This window comes from Calliopsis andreniformis, chromosome 5, assembly GCF_051401765.1.
Source record: "Calliopsis andreniformis isolate RMS-2024a chromosome 5, iyCalAndr_principal, whole genome shotgun sequence".
NCBI classification, from domain to species: Eukaryota; Metazoa; Arthropoda; class Insecta; order Hymenoptera; family Andrenidae; genus Calliopsis; species Calliopsis andreniformis.
In genome coordinates, this window is record NC_135066.1 from 10,947,055 (window position 1) to 10,967,143 (window position 20,089).

General features: G+C 41.3%; 1 protein-coding gene across 2 annotated transcripts in view; it reads left to right on the top strand.

Annotated features, from left to right (window-relative positions):
* The first annotated feature begins 619 nt into the window (after positions 1-619).
* Positions 620-20,089, top strand: part of LOC143179433 (follistatin-related protein 3-like) — a 36,033-nt gene continuing 16,563 nt past the window's right edge. For both annotated transcript variants that reach the window (XM_076378658.1, XM_076378659.1), the window contains exon 1: positions 620-995. In XM_076378658.1, the coding sequence (XP_076234773.1) occupies positions 770-995 (226 nt within the window). In that variant the 5' untranslated portion in view covers positions 620-769. The remainder of the gene's footprint in view (positions 996-20,089) is intronic.

The following is a 20,089-nucleotide window of genomic DNA, read 5'->3' on the forward strand; positions in this document are numbered from 1 at the left end:
CGCCGGTGCGCGGCCCGCGCGACGCTCCGCCGTGCCGCGGCCGATCGTGACTGCAACACGCGCGCCAGCCTTCTAAACAGACACCGGCCAGACCTCGGGAAAGTACGCCGGCCGCCGCGTACGGTGACAGGACACGCTCGCGAGAACGCGCGCCGGCTACAGGTGTTTCGAATCGATTCGGCCACGAGGCCTCGATCGCCTCCTCGTGCACCCGTGGATGCTGTGATGTTCAGTGAGTTTCCGGACACGTGATCTCTCTCCCTCTGGCTGGCTCGTGTGTCGCGTGCCCGTACGAGCCTGGCAGTTTCTCCTGCGAGCAGCTTCACGCCGGACGGGAGCCCGAGGCCGTTCGAGGGAAAGAGATCGAGCGAGTGTGTGCTCTCGGTGGCTGTCATCGCGAGATCCCTCGAGACCGAACAGAATTCTCGTGCCTGGATCGATGGCCGATCTGATCGTTGAGATGCTCGTCGGGGGTCCCCTGTCCTGTCGCGTGACATGCGTTCTGAGATTCGAAGCGGGCCCGAGAGCGAGGCAGACGGGACTGTAGGAGCGTAGGGATCGAGAGGTTCGGTTTTCGCGCCTGCTGGCGAGGAGAGATTGTTCTTGAGGTCCGGGAAGATCGGACGCGTGAACGATCGAACGTTTTCAGCGGAAAGAGTGTAAATGACGAGGCAGGTGAGGAAGAGGTGGCGCGTTGCGAGCTGAGAGACCGACCGTGCAAAGGGAAAAACAGTCGCTTCTGGGGAGAGGAACAGAGCGGAGGAGGCAGATGAGATGTGAAGCACGAGGACTACGCGGCGTGGAGCTGGCGAAGGCGGAAGTTAAGAAGCCAAAGGTGCCGAAGGCGGTCGCTGGGGCTGCAGCGGGGCGAGGGGGCACCTGGCGGGGGCCGCCTGAGATGACGACCCTGCGACGGGGGATCGTGGCACCCCGGTACAACACCTATGTCCTGGTCTCCCTGATTGGACTATTGCTTCAGACGCAGTCCGCCACTGGTGAGCGAGATTTTTCTTAGGCATTGAGTAGGCTGACGCAAAATACAGTGAGAGTCTAAAGTGAGTATACACCTTACGAAATTCAAGTTTCTATAGGATTTCTGTATAACATCGTATCTAGGACATAGGTAGCATTAGGGATAGTTCACGATACTTATGGCATTCCACGAGCCTAGACGATGACACATACATATGTGTAAGATTTTTTTAATTAATACTGTACTTTCATTGTATACACTCACTTTTGACTCTCACTGTATTTCTAGGCGTGTGGTGTGAATAAATCTCTAGTCAGATGGCAAAATCTGGTATGTCATGATTAGGCTGCGGATGTTTCTGCAAATTTCTGTTTTCATAAGCACGATTAGAGAAATGGAAGCTAATTGAAAATTTTGTTTCATCCTCGAAGTAAAATGTATTTATAAAATGTATTTAGCTTTTGATACTTTGTACATTTTTCATATTGTGTGGATTCTGCACTACTTACGACTCTCTAATTTTTTAGCATAGTAATTTTAAAGTTAGGTAAACTCGCATGTCATGAATTGCCACCTAGCTTTCTTCTTAAACTACGCGATATGTAGATACCGTCATTTGAAAAGTGATAGATCTCATTTAGATACATATGGAAAAGTACATATCTCGATTTTGAGAGAAAGTGACAAATCAGATTTTGTCATCTGACTACAGTAATAAACGCTAATTATACAGAGTGATTCATACAGAGTGTCTCAGAACTGGTGGTACGAGGGAAAAAACGGGTGATTCTACATGAAAAAATAAGTCGAAAATATACGATAAATCATTTTGATATCACACTTCATTTTCGAGAAAATTGACTTTGACTTTTGGCTGAGGTCGAGTGTACTGAAGTACTTACAATTGTCGGGATTTGAGAGATAAACGAGGAAAGGAGAATGCTTCTACTCTACAGTCTACACAGTCTACTTCTACACAGTCAATGGTCAGACCATGAGTATTTCCTTTACCTCGTGTACCCTTCAAGCACCCAAAACTGTACTTCCGTACACTTGTCGTACCCAATCATAATTCAAACTCAAGTTTCTTGAAAACGAAGGACGATATCAAAAAAATTGTATTCTATATTTCTGACTTATGTATTTTTTCATGTAGAATCACCCTCTTTTTGCTTGTACCACCAGTTCTAGGATATCCTCTATATACATGCCAATATTTCGGAAAATCTACATACTAAAATGAGTAAAAAATATCACATGAATACATGTGTACTACGTACTTTAATTTTTTAATTAGAAATTCTCTGAATACCTGGTGCCTCAATGCATGCTGGTGCACACCTTAGCATTGAGGTTCACACTTGCTACAAAATATCAGGTGTTTGTTGAATAGTCTCAACTCCAATTGTATTCTCTCTCGCAAATTACACATTGTTAACTTGTGATGAATATACAGTAAATTTGAGATGGCTCTAACAATTAAAATCTAAGGGATTGAGATCGGGAGATCGTAATGGACATATTATTGGTCCAGCTCGACTTATCTACCGGTTTGTGAATGTACGGTTTAGTAATGTTTCCACTTTGGAAAGAAAATGGGGCAGCATTATGCATGAACCACTTGTCTTTAGTCATTTATGACTTATTTTAGTCTGTAGATTCATCCCTAAGTATTGAAATGCATTTATGAATCACTCTGTATAATTTAGTTACAATTCTATCACTGCGAAATATTCGTAGCCTTTAATATGATATAAATAGTGAAATAATATTACATAGGTTTATGCTTGACATATGTTACTATCTTTTAACGTTGATAGCGCGATATATCAATATTTCCGCGAATTTTGATGAATATTGAAACGAGGGTATCACTTTCCATATTTAAAAATTTCTAATACAATTTTAATCAGAGCTTTCGTTCCTGTGGTGCAAATTTGTGTAGCTGAACCATAATATTTTATCTTGAAAAAATAAATATGTGCAACTTGATCGCTCTGAATAATTTTCTTGAATCAGAAAGAAATGCTTCTGAATTAATACAAATATCTATTTAAAGTAGATTATATTATTCATAGATAACTTATTCCTATCTTATAAAATGAGAAACGAAGGAAAATGAAAAAGTATCTAATTCCATGAAATGAAGCGAATAGCGACTAATTTCAACCCTGAAGATACTGTATCACAGAATCTCCTTGATTACTCGAAAATTAAAACGCTATATGCACCGCCTGTTCATGTTACGTATTTAAGCTTGAATGGCCTTCATTGGTGGAGTTTTACCTTTAATGACGATCATCAGATCGCACAAAGCCGCTCGTGAGTCGCTGTTGAGATTAAGAACGCCAACATTCAAGACTGATAGTCTTTAATGTTGCAATTAATTTCGCACGAGTATCGATATCCTTAATAAACGTCGCGTAACAATCGCTTATATTTATTGATACACTTTAAAGCACTTTACCGAACGTAGCTTTATCTGCACCTGTGCTGCCTGTACGTCTTGCAGAAATTTATGAACGCAAATTGTGTATCGAGATTATCGATCAAATACTCGTAATTAATCTTGCATATGTTTGTAATTTGTCTTTAGCTACTGTGAATTATCTTTACACGATTCCATAATTATTTTGCAGAAAAATTTCTGTAGCCTGCAGATGACGTTAGTTCGGGATTCATTTGATACAGGAAATCTTGTTATATTCAAATTTAAAGATCTTCTAAATCACTCGTATTCCAAGTTTCTCGAATTCTCAAATTTTCAGTGTACCACTTTTAACACATGCACATACTTCATACATATATCTATCTCTCAATTTTAAGAACTCGTACAACGACAGCACTATAAGAAACTAATAGAACAAAATAAACTAAGGCAGATGACCACAATTCCCCCTGTGCTTTCAAATTTGCTATCTATGAGAAATTCATAAACTACTAACTAAAATCACAAAATAGTATTAGTGTTCTAAGCGTCAGATAAGACCCTATATTTCATGAGACATCTGATAATTTCACTAAATAGATACATAGAAACATTGTCAAAAGCTTTAAACATTAACATAGCGAACTTGTGGTCACTCACCTAGTCATAAAAATAAAAGATGCGTAGAAACATACGCAAAGTAAAATATGTACGAATTCGAATGTACGCATAAAAGCTCAAGAGGAGCTATACACAAATTTCTTTCTAAAGTACCAATTCTGCATTCTCTATCCCATTCCCAAGGGCAATGGGTACATCAAAGAAGGAATCGAAAGCTATTGAAATGTCAGAAGCACGTCGCCTTAAGCTTCTATCTGTAGCTCTCTCATAGAACAACGACAGCAGTTTAAAGTCTAAATGACAGTCGGCGTTGACGTAACTCGAGCCAAGGTGTGTTTCGATTGTCGTGCCATCGGAGCGTAATTCTCGTTACGCAAACAACGGGAACAATCGATCAATCGAACTGGTTGTTTATTGTGCCGCGAAGGCAAACCGTGTCACCGCATACGGGCCGAGCCTAAACGATTTTCGATTGCATTTTTGCACCAGGCGAACCGTCGAATCGGGTTCACCGTTGCTCCCTCGTTTTCAGCAAGTTTCCGCCCGAAACACGTAACAGGTAGAAGAGAACACTTATTTTCGTTCGCGTTCGTTTATTTTGGTAACCGCTTGCTGGCCGGTTACGAAGAACCTCCGTCGAATATTTACGCGAACGAGAATTATTGTAAGATCGTACCAGGGAGCTCGAAGGATATTTGTCGTTAATATTTCGCGCAAAGCGCGATTGTTGGTTCCTAGAAGTGGGTGCGCTGCAGCGTCCTCGTGGATCGAAATATCGATTTAACGAGATGCTGTTCGCTGTAACTATCTATGTGTATTTTGTTTCGTCTGGATCGATATCGTTAACTTCTTCCAAAAATTTATGCTCCTCCTGGTGGTAACGTTTTGAAAAGGTATTTTTTTGCTATGAGGATTGCTATGGTCCAGCAATTTTCTTAGGTTTTTAGTGTTCTTTCGACGATTCGATCCTGGCATCTTGGGATTATTAACAAAGTTCTATAGTTTAAAGGATTATTCATTTTAGAAGTTGTCTGTGAAATATGTCACTTGGAGTACTCTGAGACTTGTATCATGCTTTTGTCTAAGATACTGCAGCTTTCGTATCGCTTGTTGGCGATAAAATGAGAGAAAATTCGAAATGCATAAATACATCGTAAGTAACATTTCAACATTGTCGTCTTATTAACATACGAGATAAGGTAAAAGTAAGGCAAAGGTTTTCTTCACGATATTCAAACTCCAGATTTTCGATAAATTCTGAGTCAATATTGTTGCATTCTACGCGAGTATAAATTATACGTTAAAGTTCCTTTAAAGAGTCTGTTTACATAAAAATCTGTGAACAGAATTCACGAATTAAATTATTCACGTAAATTGCGGATTACAGTACTGTAATGTTTATAACCGCTTTGCATTTCAAATTAAATTATTTGCATGTTGATTCAGCGATTATATGATAATCGATAATTATATTTCTAGTAGTGAATATTTTTATTTTCTCAATTATAACAACAATTTATTCCGTGCCGGCACTGTAAAGGATGAAGAAAATTGTGTTAGCGTTAGTGAATGGTTGCTATGCCGCGGTCGAGTTTGGTTTAAAGTACGGTTGCAAAAGCGTTAAATGTTTTTACCTCGCAGTATGTCGTGCAGCTAGTGTTCTCGTTCTATTATTGCCTACTTTGCACGTAATTTAAAACGACCGCTAATCGTTCGACTGTCATGCATGTCAGGTCCGCGACAGTGTGAAAGAAATCGTTCCCCCTGGTTTAAGCAAGAATTTTTTACAAATATATTTCACTCACTTATATTAATATCGAAAGGGGTAAAAATTTATGGAACAAATTGACCATAATTAATAGTGACTGAGAGAAAAAGCAAGTAGCAACGCTTTCGTTCTACTATCTATCTGAAGGGAATTTTTTATAAATAGGTACTTCTAACAGAATTCAGTTCTCGCTCGTAAGTAATAGTAGACTGCGGATTTTTATGTTAAATTTAAAAAATCAGAATCTGAATAAAAACCTATTTCTTTATTTAAATATCGTGATGCCTACTTTGCTTTTCATATTTTATATACTCTTGTACACATATAGCGTGCATTTTGTACTTTTTTAAACATTTAAAGTTTCTGTAGAATTCCTTAAAATATAGAGTCTAGTAATAATAATGGGTAATAATTGTATTAGATTTAGTATTGTGTGTATTTAAGGTGATTGAAAATTATGAAGATTTTTTAGGGATTTCATCAATTTGCTTTCAAGTGTTAAAGTTAAAACTAGGTTTAAGGTTTATGCACAGTTTATGGCAAATTAAGTCGAATTCAGTTCTAATCACTTTCGTTGAATTTGATACGGCAGTCTTTAGGGGATCGTCGAATTTTGATTCTATATGTTGTTACGTCATCATAGACAATTTGCTTGCTTGATAAGACTAGGTTTAATCTTCAGAGCCCAATTTTCATGTAAAAATGAAATGGAATTTCGATTTTAATTACTTACATTTAGAAATTTGTCAGAATTGTGAATATTGATATCCAAAAATGATTATTATTATTATTGTTTCAATACGTAATAAGTGTTAGTGTTAGAAAATAAGAGCTTATATTATTGGAGAGTCACTAATGGTGCAGATGCTTTATTATCCTCTTAATACCTATTGAGGAAAAACTAGTTCAAAGAATGGAAAAGAATTAAGGAATGACTCATTTCGACTCAATTAATCCCTCGATCTTATCCTCTATCATTGACACTAATTAAGAAAAGAGAACTATTTATGGCTTCCTCGACATTTACCGGTCAAGTGTCATGAGAGCAAGTAGTATCAGAATTGAAGTTGCTCTAGAACTGTAACTAATTACTACTTTTTCACTAATTACCCATAGTAATCAATCTTAACCAATACCAAGAATTTTTAACTGCATATTATCTATGTACATATTATATGTTCACTCAACTTTAATTCCATCAGCCATCATCACTAATTTTTTGTGTGCTTTTACTCTTCTCTATTACCAGAAAAGAAAAATTAGAGGCACACATACAAAAGAAAACTTATTAAAACTTCCAAAGCTCGTTGACACGAAAGAAAAAAATCATAAAAAAATAATTCCAACGCTTCTAACATTCTCCAACTCTCATCAAACCTTCAAGCATTTCTCTCAAGGCGATTTCAATTTCTCATCGCGGGCTCGAAACGTCTCCTAGCCAGTCCTCTTCGTCGTCGATCAACAATAGCAAACAACGATCGACCAATTATCGTCGCAGCGCCAATGAAATTAGTCGGTCGTTGATACCGCGGATTAGTCGCGAAAATGCACCAGGCTGCGGCGAATCGCGTTCTCCTGTGAACGAACGATCAAGCGCGAATTAATTCAGCGCTAATTCCACTCCCGTCGTCACAGTCGCGAGGGAAACACGAGAAACGAGCGGCTCTCTAAAATTTCATTAGCGTGTTCCACAGTGTCCTGGGACTAGAAACTGTATTCCATCGAGCTGGACATCTTTATTTACACCATTAAGATCAATTACGGATCATTGGCGGGGCTGCAGTTTCTTTCATTTCCTCTTTTATCGTACTTTCTTTTCTTGGAAGTGTCTATTGTCGAGAGAAAGCCTTTGGGATTGGATAGAGGCGATGCTGGCGATGCAAGGGGGAACACGTGGGAAGAATAGGAAAGTTGAGAGTTGGGGAGGATTATTGGGGGAATGTTAGCTACTTGTGTGGGTAGCTTGACAGTTAAGCGGCTATGGGGTGTATTAGGTAGATTGGTTAAGAGTTTGAGTGTCAGCCGAGGGGCTGTATCTGTGGTTGTTAGGCAAAACGGCATGTCACAGTTTTAATTTTTCAGACGATGTTCAGAGTTTTGCACTCAGTTTTGCGTTATCGACTCTTGTGGTTCAACTGATGACTTTTATGCAATTCCTTATTTGGGTAAAGAAATGTTAAATGAAATGGAACCTAAATAGAAGTTTGCTTCATCTTTCAAATACTATTATTCATATTTTTGAGCATTATATGCCTTCTATTTATCATATTCCAATTTCGCAAGTGAAGAGATCCTTCAAAAGTTCAATACAGTAGGTATTTGAAGTCACAGAGACAAAAAATAATATACTTATTTTTAATGAAATACTGAATATCAATGCAACATTGCTTCTCAAGTAGCACTCAATTCAAAGACCTCCACTTATCAAGCCTCACATAAAGTGTATCAACGCTACTCTCATTAACAGGTCAAAGAAATTTCTTCCACACCTCATAGAAACTCGTTCCCAAAAGTGTCAGAATGCAGCCTCGAATTTTCGCAAACATGCGAGCCACCTCTAGAACACAGTTTAACCAAACCGCTCTGATCGCCGAAACCAACGCAGACTCGCCACTCCCGCTCAGCCCCGCAATCCACCCCAAATCCGCCGATCCCCCCGAACCAGCCTCGCCCGAAATCGCGCGACCCGTCTCGCCACGAAAACCCGAAGATCGATGACGCGATAGACACCCGTGTCGCGACTGTTAACAGGTCGTTTAGCGGCTCGGCGGGGAAAAGCACCGTCGGGTGGGCAAAAAAGCGAGCGAGAATAAAGGCGGTCGGCTGGTCGGCTGCCTATAAAGGGCCAGGCTTGCGCGAGGTTTCGGGGTATCATTTCGAGCGGGCGATCTCGCTGAGCACGACCACTCTTACCGAATCCCCGGCATCTTGACGAGGCCGATCGTTCCGCAGGGGGTTGGTGGAGCTCTGACACGGCCGCAGGAAGGCTACTTGTAAGCAGAGGAGACGCGCCGCGTCGCCGAGGGAAAGAGCGACCGAGAAGGGAACGAAGGCGACGCGAGGACAACCAGGGGGGTACGGTTGCCGAAGAGGAACGGAGACAGAGGCAACGCGACTCGGGGGAGGTGGAGGGGGGGAGGGGGAGGGGGGAAGGTGAGGGGGAAGGTAGGACGAAAAGGGGGGAAAGGAGGTGGATGAGGGGCAGCGAAAAGGGTAGGGGGAGAAAGCCTGGTGCAATGGAGGAACCAGTTTGCGGGTCAGTGCTCCGCATCAGCGAGAGGAGCTTCAGCTTGTAGACGTAGCGAGGACGATGCCACCAGGCGAAAGAAGGACGGCGACGAAGGGGGCAGAGGGACCCTCTAGGTCCTCGCCAGGGAGATGAGGGAGGCACGAAGGGCCAGCGAGGCAGACCGAGGGGCCAGAAGGGCCTGGCGAGTCGCGAAGCCGCGTACTCGGACGAGGAGAGCCCGCGGCAGGGCCAGGCCTGACCGTCGCGCGAAGGGAGAGTCCCGCGGCTGGCGCCATTTTCCTGCCGCGGCAAAGAAGTGTCCTGGACTGGCAGGAACTTTCGAAAGAGGCTTTCCGCCCTCGTTACGCGAGGGGGATCCCCCTCCTGTCTCGCTGAGAGAGAGAGAAGGAGCTCCTTCCCCGAGATGCGACGATGGGTCGTGGATATGCTACTGATGGCGGCTTTGGGATGCTCGAGACAGACGCGCTCGGGGACTTTGGGCTCGGGGATGCTGTAGGGGATCGTCGTCTAAGAACGTTCTTGCTTAACCCTTTCGGGATTCGGCCCTAAAGAGAGACGTCCACAGACGTCTGCGGGCGTAGGGACGAGTCTTTCGTTCTGTGTGGATGTCTGGATGAGCGACTGAAGTTCGTTACTGGATGGAGGGGTTTCTTGGGTTCTCTTGAAGGTTGCACAGGGGTTTGCTTTGGAAATTAGCTGCGTCGATTTTAAGGTGGGTAACGATTTTAGGTCGAGTGAGAGTGTACGAACTTTTTTAGATACACGTTTTTTATTTAACCGCGGATCAAATTGGAGAATTTTTACTGACTTCTTGACATTATGCCTTTCACTGCCCACCCCCTAACCGCAGGTATAGTGAGAATTGCCAAGACAATATTTAGCCAGTTTTCATGCAATAAGAAAGTATTCTCTCCTCATGACAAATGTTATTACTGGAAATTCTTCTTGAGTACACCAACCCAGAAAATTTATACGTATTTGTTTCCACACATTCAACAGTGAACAAAGTTAGAAGGTAGAAGAATTTTAAATTAGGTACTGTCGGATCAAACCGCAGTAATTTTAGCACTGCGTCTTAATAGTATGCATACCAATAAATCGGTACTTGGCATTAAGAGGATTAAAACAGTATACAGGAAATTCATAGCTTTACATAAATTAAGTACGAATATTCTTCCTACAAAATATCAATGGTTGTAGAGTAAAATTACCTTTGCAACATTTTTCTGTTTTCGAGACATTGGTGTTTAAAGTTTCCAACTTCAATACTGTCTTATGAATCTGTCACTCTTTAAACCCTTATTTTCAAGTTAAAAATTTCTTTCGATGCCTTTTTCTCTTTCTGAAAATATAATTTTTATTTTACAACCATAGATATTAAAATATGAACTATCACAAGTCCTGTGATCCTCACTACACCAGTCCCTCTTTACAGGAACAGTATTCACATCTTGAGCCCCTATCCTCAGTCCTCGCAAAGCAATTCTTTGCATCTACACTGCAATAAATTCCTTGACGCGCTCCCGTCTTTCGTCAATCGACACCTGCCCTGCGTTGCATCGGTCACTTCGCTGCATTTGCACTTCGTAAATATTTTTCTCGCCTCGCTATCGTCACATGTACACGCTGTCGATTCTATCGATCGTCAACGAGAGGAAGGATAGCGCGAGTTATAACATCGTACCGTGACGTACGCATTAAAATTCGCTAAGCTTTCGTGTTCCTCGCATTACAGAGCCGACGCACGGTGTGTAACGTTAGATGCTTACGGAATATAATCCCGGTTCGATATTTTTAGTTAAATTGCCGGCTGTTGCGTAACCGTCGTTCGCGAACGAGCGAAACTCTTTTAGCTGCGCGGATTTTTTGCCTCAATCGCGAAAATCCTGAAGACTTTTCGGCGTTGTTCCACTGTCGTCGAAATGGTGAACTGTTACAGGGCGATGTGAAACGAGTTGAATTGTATCGGGGCGTTTTGAAGAACAGTACTAGCCCATAATTACATTCTGTGATATTTGATATGTGTCAATGTATAGTTTAGTGCATTTTACATACCTGGACTCCAGAGTCAAAGTGTATTTTTTGAAAATTGGAAAGAAAATTTGAAATCGCTTGAAAAATCAGTTCTTCGAAAGTGTTTAGATGGTTTCAAATTTCCAATTCGAGAATTTTCCAATATCTGAACTTCCAATGCCTGAATTTTTAACACCTGAATCTTTCCCAAGACCTGAATTTTTCCAGTACCTGAAATTTCAATTACTTAAATTTTGCAAATATCTGAATTTTTCCAGTACCTGAAATTTCAATTACTTGAATTTTGCAAATACCTGAATATTTCCAGTACCTGAATTTTTCAATATCTGAACTCTCCAATATCTAAATTTTGAATATTCTAAATTTTACATGTTTGAATCAGCCACCGTTCCACCATTCAGTCCATTTATTTATTGTGTAACTAATGTTTTGATTGGGATCCAGATATATGTGGTTTTGAGATTATGTTGGACTTACACTGTTCTTTACCTCACCGATTCAATTATAACGACGTGGGATTTCTGGGAAGAGTATTACACATTTTCTCTTTTCGAAATTTTCTCATTAAATACGGAGTGTTTTAATGCAGCGGTCACTATGAGATTTTGCCGATTGATACAGACAACTAATTCAGAGTAAGGTGAGCGACACTGTTGTACATTTTACATGCTTTTGGATCATCAATAGCATATGCAAAGGAAATTGAGAAAGACATTTATTTGTCTATTCAAGTGAAATATTCTTCTGCAGAATGAATAATAATCGTTGAAACAAGTCACCGATTGCGTGCAAAACGCGAGATCAATTATATCGCGTCGCTACGATATCAGGAAATCGAATCGAACGATCATGCAAAATACACGGCGATACGCGTTACGTAAAATTATGCCGCGATTACGATTTGCAAGGAACAATATTTGCATACGGCCTCTGCGTGCAGAGATGAACTTTCGCGTGGCCATGTGAAGTTCTTTTACTCGAACTCGTGGTATGTATGTATATTTCTTCACTGTGAGGCATCGTTAAATATTTTTATGCAATAACAATGATGGAAGAATCAAATAAGAATAGAAGTATTAGATTGTTCTCACTTTCCTAATTTAAGAAAAGTAAATTTCTGATGAGTTACGTTTTGAAATTGAATAGGTTGGAGAATTATGAGGATAATTGGAATATTTGTAATTAAGTACTTTTTTATAATGAATTGTCTATTAGGAACTTATATCATTACGAGGCCTCATAAATTTTAATTGTTATAGTTTGAGTAAGGAGCTCCAATTCGTAAAGTCTAATTGTATACTATTAGTACCTGTATCATCAATACATGCTATCATTAATTGTTTTATGTCCCAAGTAAAAAGCAATTTAATAATTAAATTTTAGCAATCACTGCAGTATTTATACCGCTATACATCAGATGTAAACTAGAAACAGTTATAAAGCTTGCACCTCTGTGCCCAAGAAAGTTGAACTCATTTTCCATCTACAACACTAGAGTTTTCAAACTTAAATTTCTTTCTGACTACCACCAAAAGCCTCTTAAATACTGCATCGCTAGCCTCATGTCATTTTTTAACAAAATTTACTTAATGCTCCAATTAGCGATTATTTGTACGCACCTTCAACTTCATTTATGAGAAGCCACATGCTCAGGGTCTATTCCATGCACATTGTAGTCCCCAAAATAACCATCACCTTATCCTACAAATTTCCCCAGCGTTCACAAACCAACCAACAAACCATACCGACCATCATCATTCACTAAAATCTACGGAACTCGAAAACCCGATCACCGTAGACCAATATTCCCCGCGAAAGGATGCGCGTGCGCCTCGACTTGAATTTTCGACCACCGTGCGACGCGCTCGAAAACAAACGGAGCGAGTCTGACAGCAAGAAGACCAAAACTACTTGGCGATCGGTGAAAGCAGAGAATTCCCCTCAAGGACAATGACAGCGTGATAAAACAATAACACGCCACGAAAAGTTGGCAAGGGGGCAGTGGACACAGAGGGGGAGGGGTTGGAGATCGGTCGTCGATCGTGTGTAGGTGTGGAGGATTTTTCGTAGTTACGGACGTTTACGTTTTAACAGACGCCGACTGGTTCCATATGCCCCAGCGTCCCAGCACACAGACGTATCGGATTAGCACTTTGACTCGGAGGCCTTTAATACGCGCTGCATAGCAAAAACAGACCGACATACATGGCCGAAGGCGCAGTCTGCGGTGATGATGAGGTTGCGATAAAACACTCGAGTTATGCGCGCGCGTGCGGTTAGTTTCAAGTTCCAGCAACGAGAGTGATTACTCGAAAGACAGGCACGATAAAGCCGACGTTATCGCGGGGCCAGTCGGTGAAATGGTCGGTTGTCGGCCGAACGTGAGGGCCTCCCCCTTTCACGGGGAAGCCTCTGGCTGGAAAAACGGCTGAGGCGAGAAGAAAAATCGTCGGCGAACCGTTTGATCGTTGCGCGTCGCGCCTAATCGCGATAATATCGCAGGTCGACCAGGGATGCTGGGTTACGTTCAGTAATTGGGGATACTGTGTTTAGGATAATCGAAGCTGGAGATGGGATCGAGTTCAATATGTATTCACGAGTTTGAGTAGATTTTAATGTCTAAGTTTTGTTACGTAGGCTTCGAATACTACTCATGAGAAACGATGGTTTATTGAATATACTTGCAGGTCTTCTGCAAGGACTACTTGCAGATGTTTCATGTTTTTTTACTGTTTTCTGTATTAGGTGTTATTGTAAATGTTGTATTTAATTTGATCAAAGATTTATTTGATATATTTTTATTAGTACTAATTTAATTCTGCCAATACTAGTAATTAGAATTTTATTCTGATGCTCTTCGAAGTTAGAACAGTGTCTGATGGAATCCATAGTTGACATCGAAAGTACTTCATTTTTGTACTTTTTATGCTGTCAGTGTTATTTTTACGAACTGTAAATCAAGTGCTATTATATTTTAAGCGTTTTAGTTGTTTAGTCGTTTACGATGTATAATTATCTGACTTGTATAGATTTAATCTTCCATTTACATATTTATTGTACTAATATATTTTTATGGATATAATTATTGCAGCAAGATGTTCGATAATATGGCTATCGATATGGATAAAAAATCTTGCTGCATTAATTTGTACTACGTTGCAGTCTTTTTAACAAGAAAGGTACAAGTTTAGGTTATAAATAGAGCAGAACATCTTACAATATCGGTTAATAAAGGAATTTTTTTGAGTGAAAGCATTAAGAGACAACAAATTTAAATGAATTTAATTAACATTTTTTAACAGAACTTACTCAATTAATGCTCTAATTACCGATTTGCATGCACCTTCAAGTTCATTTATGAGAAACCATGAATTCAGTTAAATTACTTTGTAAAGTAAAGGTGGAGGAAATTTCTGCACCACAAAAGTCGAATTTGGTTTATGAGATAGGCAAAGTACTCTTTCCTAATTAAAAACCCAAATAGAAATTATAAGTCCTTTTAGCATTTATAAAAGTTATATGTCCCTTTAGCATCCCTTTACCACTCCTCAAAAGAAAAAATGCCTCAGTTTCCAAACATATTTTCCATGGTCCCTATAAAAGTTCCCAGAACCTTACCAATTAGGCTATCACATGCTTACCTACTTCCAAAAGCATAAATTCAAATATCAAAAGAAACAAAGAAGAGGATTACACTATTTCACGTACCAATCAGACACAAATCTTCTTCCGAGTTCACGAAATTAAATATAAACCTTTGCCAGTAAAACATCTCATCACGACCCGTGATCAAACATGCAAAACCAACGAAACTCCTCTGTTCACTTCTTTTATCCCTCCTCCTAACAATAACAAGCGTCCGTACAAGCCATTAACTAAAATTTATATTCCCCAAGGTGATGCAGCTTCTTTTCCCACCCGTAGACGTTACACGCAAATACATCTTCGATGCTGACACCGATTAACGGTAAACCCATGGCAGAGATAATCTGAATGAGCTTCGATCTAATCTCCCGCGGTCTTCGCCGGATGTTGCGCTCGCCTCGCCGGAATTGCCTTCGAAGACTGAGATTACATCACGTTTTTCACCGGCAATAAACAAGTTGTTTTACACTGTTAATTAACCGAGCTAGATTCTACGGCTCTCCGATCGCGATATTATAATCTCTCTCCCAGGGAACTCTTTTCGTCGATTGCACGTTCCGTTTCTTTCACCTCGGCCACGAACGTGCGGGTCGGAAGGGAGGGGCAACGAAGGGGAGGGAATTCAACCGGCAAGAACAACGTCGATTAGCGTCTTTAGATGGTATTCTAATGGACACCGATCCAGTCAGTTAAATCCGGTTAATTTCCTCCGAACGATTTTGCTGCTTCAATGTGTGTTTATTTTAAGTATATTGTAGTCGGCGCATTAATAGATCCTGCACTCATTCCACGCCGCCATATCATTGAAATGCCGTGTCTGGACGGTATCTCGTGAGATATCAGACAGAGGAAATCGTGAAATTAATGAATTCTAGGTGCTCGAGGAGTTTCGTGTACAGACTGCGGTATTATGAATCGTAAATTTGATAATATTCTAGTGTAAAGAATTAAACGAGGATAAAATAGGATATAAATGAAGAGCATATTAAAAACGAGCCCAAAATCTGCCAGCCAGGACCCCTCACCGCGGGATTTTCTACAACCGACTACGGTCGCGCGAATTTCACCTGAGAATCTCTCGCCTTAAATCCCGATTTCCCCGAACGAACCCCAACTTTCGTTGTGCTATTCGAAACAATATCAAGCAAAATCCTTCTTCGTCCCCTGACAGAGTCCCGCGGTCAGACCTTGCAGACGTATCCCCTCGAGCGTTTTCCGGGGTAGCGAACCCCGAGCACCGATGAAATAACACGAGAAGGCGTATCACGGGATCGGGCGACAGCAGGTGGTAAAAAGATCGGTACTCGGCGGAGCAAACGCTGCGCAGGCATTCGCGACGTGCCGCAGGGAGGCGAGTTCTTGCCTCGGCAAGACGGCCACGCGGTTAGTCATCAAGGCCCGGAGATTGTTCCTGCGGACGGCGACCCGACCGGTTGACCAAAACCACAAGCTTCTCCCCGCCTCCCTACCCTCTTACGTTCGTTCGTTGGTTCGTCGGTTGTGTTTGCTTGTCTCTCGCGATCTCCTTCTTCTCTCTTTTCCTACTGTTTTGCCCCATCGTCCTCTCTCGCCCTCTGAACGCTCCCCCTCGCCCCGCTGTCCGTGCGTCCCTACCTCCTTCTATCCGACGTCGGCCAGCATTTCCCTCCGCGTCGTGGCCGCGGTCGGCCGCGTCTCGAGTACCCTCGCGTCCGATCTCGGGATCGGGTAATCTTAGAAAGTCAACTGGATATCAGGTATTGATGGCAACATTGTTGACGGCAACGTCTCTGATCCCTCCAAGCTTCAGCCGTCTCGGCTATCCCTTTCCCCGTCCTGGAGCCAGGTTTCCCGCGATTCGACCCACTGCCTTTTTGCCCCTTTTGCGATTTGTTGTTGTTTTACGCGGCCAGAAGGGGGGAGGAGGCGGCTTACCCGCGACCGGTCCCCTCATGGTAATCGTGTTGAAGTATCGGGTTAGCGTCGACTGCGCCGTGGCCGCGCGTGTGGCGGCTTCGGGTCAAGATAGACGCGTCGCTGGCACGTGATTCTCGATCAAACGATGCCTGGACGCTTTCCAGTTTCCACGGGAAACGGGAAGGAGGTTGGGACGGGGGCAGCGGGTTACACGCGCGGAAAGGGGTGCTGTGGCTGGTATTGAGGGGGGATTGAAGGGGGATCATCTGGGGGTGGTGAAGGAAGGAATGAGGAATTCTTGTGAGGTGGTGACGAGGGGGTGGTTGAAAATTGGATGGACGGAATTTGGGAACTTGTTCTACGTTTAGTATACTTTAGTATAGTTACATATAATATGAGTGTGAGGCAAAATGATATACCTGCATTACAGTTTTAATAAATTTAGTGTATTAATTTAAATGCTGATGAGGCACTTAATTGAGGAATTGTTTCGTTGCATAAAATAGTCTTTCTTTGTTCGGCATATTTCATATAGTAGCACTCAAATCTCTAACAATACGACCTAGATAATTGCTGCCATTCTATTATCAAGAATGATTAATGATAGTGAGCAGAGATTTCACAATTTTTCAGTTTACTATTACGTATAAGGAATTCACTGATATTTTACACAACTAATATTAAAAGTGAGGTAGTATAAATACTGTGACGCCATCATACCGCATAAAGCTTAAATCCTACATCCCAAGAAAGTAATTAAATCCGACACTCCTCAGTGCAAAAGGAAAGACGTAAACTACTATACATAAGAATGTGAACTCTTTCACATGATTAGAATTACATAAAATAGGTACATTTTTTTTATTTACACTAACTAATATCAAGTATTATTCTCACAGATATTTGTAAACCTTGCACAGTAATCATTTTAGAAAAAGTCACCAGTCAAAACTGTATTAGAGAATTTTATTCTACTTGAAGTGTATTTCATACAATTTCAATAACACCAGTGTCCAAATACTTGCGCACAGTAGTGTAGCTGCTCTCTTTTTACGTAGAACCCTCGAGTCCGCGATAGAATTTACGGAAGAATAGAAAGTCGCGTTGCCGAACAATTCGTCTTTAGAAAACGCATTCCGAGGACTATTAAGATAATTCGTACGGGGCTTTTGTTCGAGGTAACGGCATAAGTAGGAGGCGAGCGTGGCTGGCAGGCATCGAGACACCTCGCGCATTCGGCTCGCCGCCGCGTCGGTGCGTTTAGAAAAGCCAGCGTTTCCTGAAATGCATAATGATCGGTGCACGATCGGAACCGAGATAATTGTCTTCCGGTGTTATTCCGCACAATGGGGAAGACCTAAACGTGCGAACGAGCAGGTGGAACAATGAGACACGGTTACTGAATCTGGGCGAGCGCGTACGCACGCGTAACGCCCGTGAAATTGCAAATTGGAAGAGCTGCTCTTTGTAAATCGTGCACGCATTTTTGTGCCACTCTTGAGCGATCTTTTTCGTACCCTCGGTGAAAAGAAATTCAGCTCTGCTGGCGGAGGTTGGAATCTTTGTTTGGTGGTGGTTTTGGAGGAAATTCGGGGTTTGAGAAGAACCTAGTTTTTTGGTATTTTAAGCATTTACTGAACAGTTTCCTAATTGGAGGCATCTAAGGTAATATCTTAAATTGTGTATTAGAGAATTTATGAATTGTAAAGTGAGATTAATTTGTGTTATAATTTGTGATGAGTGTTGGAGTATTTTGAGATTTGAGACGAGTTTTGGAAGAGATTCGTGTGTTTGTTCTTTTGAAAATTTGTTTCTATTGAATTTAGTAACATATTACGTGTTTCTGTATAGTACTGTTATTATAATTTTCTGTTTTTCTAGTATTATGTTTTAATTGTACGCTGAAGTGAATAGAATAATAGTTCTTATTATGTATGAAGTATGCACATGCATTGAAATACTTAAAATTATTGTAGTATAATGTGAACATAAGGTAGTGTTAAAACGGGGTTTGAATCGTTACTGCCGGAGTTCATGTTAATGAGTTGCTAATTACGAAAGTAATGAGAACGAATAGTAATCTCTCTCCCAATTAAAATTGAGAAATCGTATCTGTTCTTTAGAATCTGCGAACTGATATAGCCTTGTGCCCCATAAATTGAATTTAAAAGCCAATCTCGCTTTCTACTACTTCAAGCATATCTCTCCATTGTATTTGCATAACTTTCAGATTTCTTTATCCTCGAGCAAAAATTTAACAACTTCATTATGAGTCTCGCACAGAATCGTCTTCAACAGTAGCAAATATCAAAGATTATATGGTCACTCGATCACAAGATTAATCGTTTTTCTCTCTAAGAATGGATTGTACAAATTTGTTAAAACCTCTCTTGGAGAATTCGTCCGAAACGACTGCCAAGGCCAAGTTGATCGTTATCAAGATTCGTATTAGTATTTCTCATCGCGCGAAGCAGTCGCTTTAAGGTGCTTAAAGCAGATGGTGTCGAGCGAATCGAAGGCTGTCTAGCGTCACAGAAGAGAATCTAAAATACAAAGATTTTCGATTTTTGAAACCTGTTATTTTAAACCAATATTAATAACACCATACGAATTTAGGAGCAGAATCTAGAATAGTAGAAACATTTTTATTCTCTTTGCTACAAGTTAATAAAGTTCCTGTGTCAAAAATTCTTCTGAATAACATCCCCTTCAAATTAACACAGTCAATTACAGCCCCTCTTCGGTTCCACTATTCATCACAAATTCATTGCTCCAATCTTATATCCCTTAAATTATCAGAAATTAGATCAAACAAGTATACCATTCCTGTTCCAAAAGAAGTCCTCTGAAAAGCATTAGGTAAGGGTCTTTTACATCACGAATTGTACTTTACACTTTCACCCTCACGTTTAACCAAAGAAAACTTCACAACTCGTCGCTATAAACACGCAAACGAGCCATGGAGCTTGCAACACTATAAAATGTACATCATCTTCAATTCACACGTACCATCCATTCACGAGACCACTAATTTAACGCATCAACAGTTAGCATCTCTACGTCTCGAGTGAAATTCCTCCCCATAAGTATCGTTCTCCGTCCCCCCAGCCGTTCCTCTAAATTTCCAGGCACGGATAAGGCGTTGTTTGCGCTCCGCCATGAGCCGTGGTAGCCTATCCTAGCAGGTCGTCTTTCATAGCACGAAATAAGGAAGGAGAGGAGGATTTTTGCGGGATGGAAGATTCAGTCGGTTGAGCACCGCGCTTGTCAGCCAGTTTTATCGTAAACAGGAGGATAATGCGAGCTGGTCGGAAAAATCGCGGAAGACTTATGGGTCTAGACGCGGGGTTCTAGGCTCTAGCCTCTAGGCAGTGCAGGCACGTAGGTATGCGAGATACAAGCTGCCGATTAAAGCGCCTATACGTTTCTGCCGTGTGTACGCGCTCCGTGGCTCGGTTTTGCGGATGCACGCCA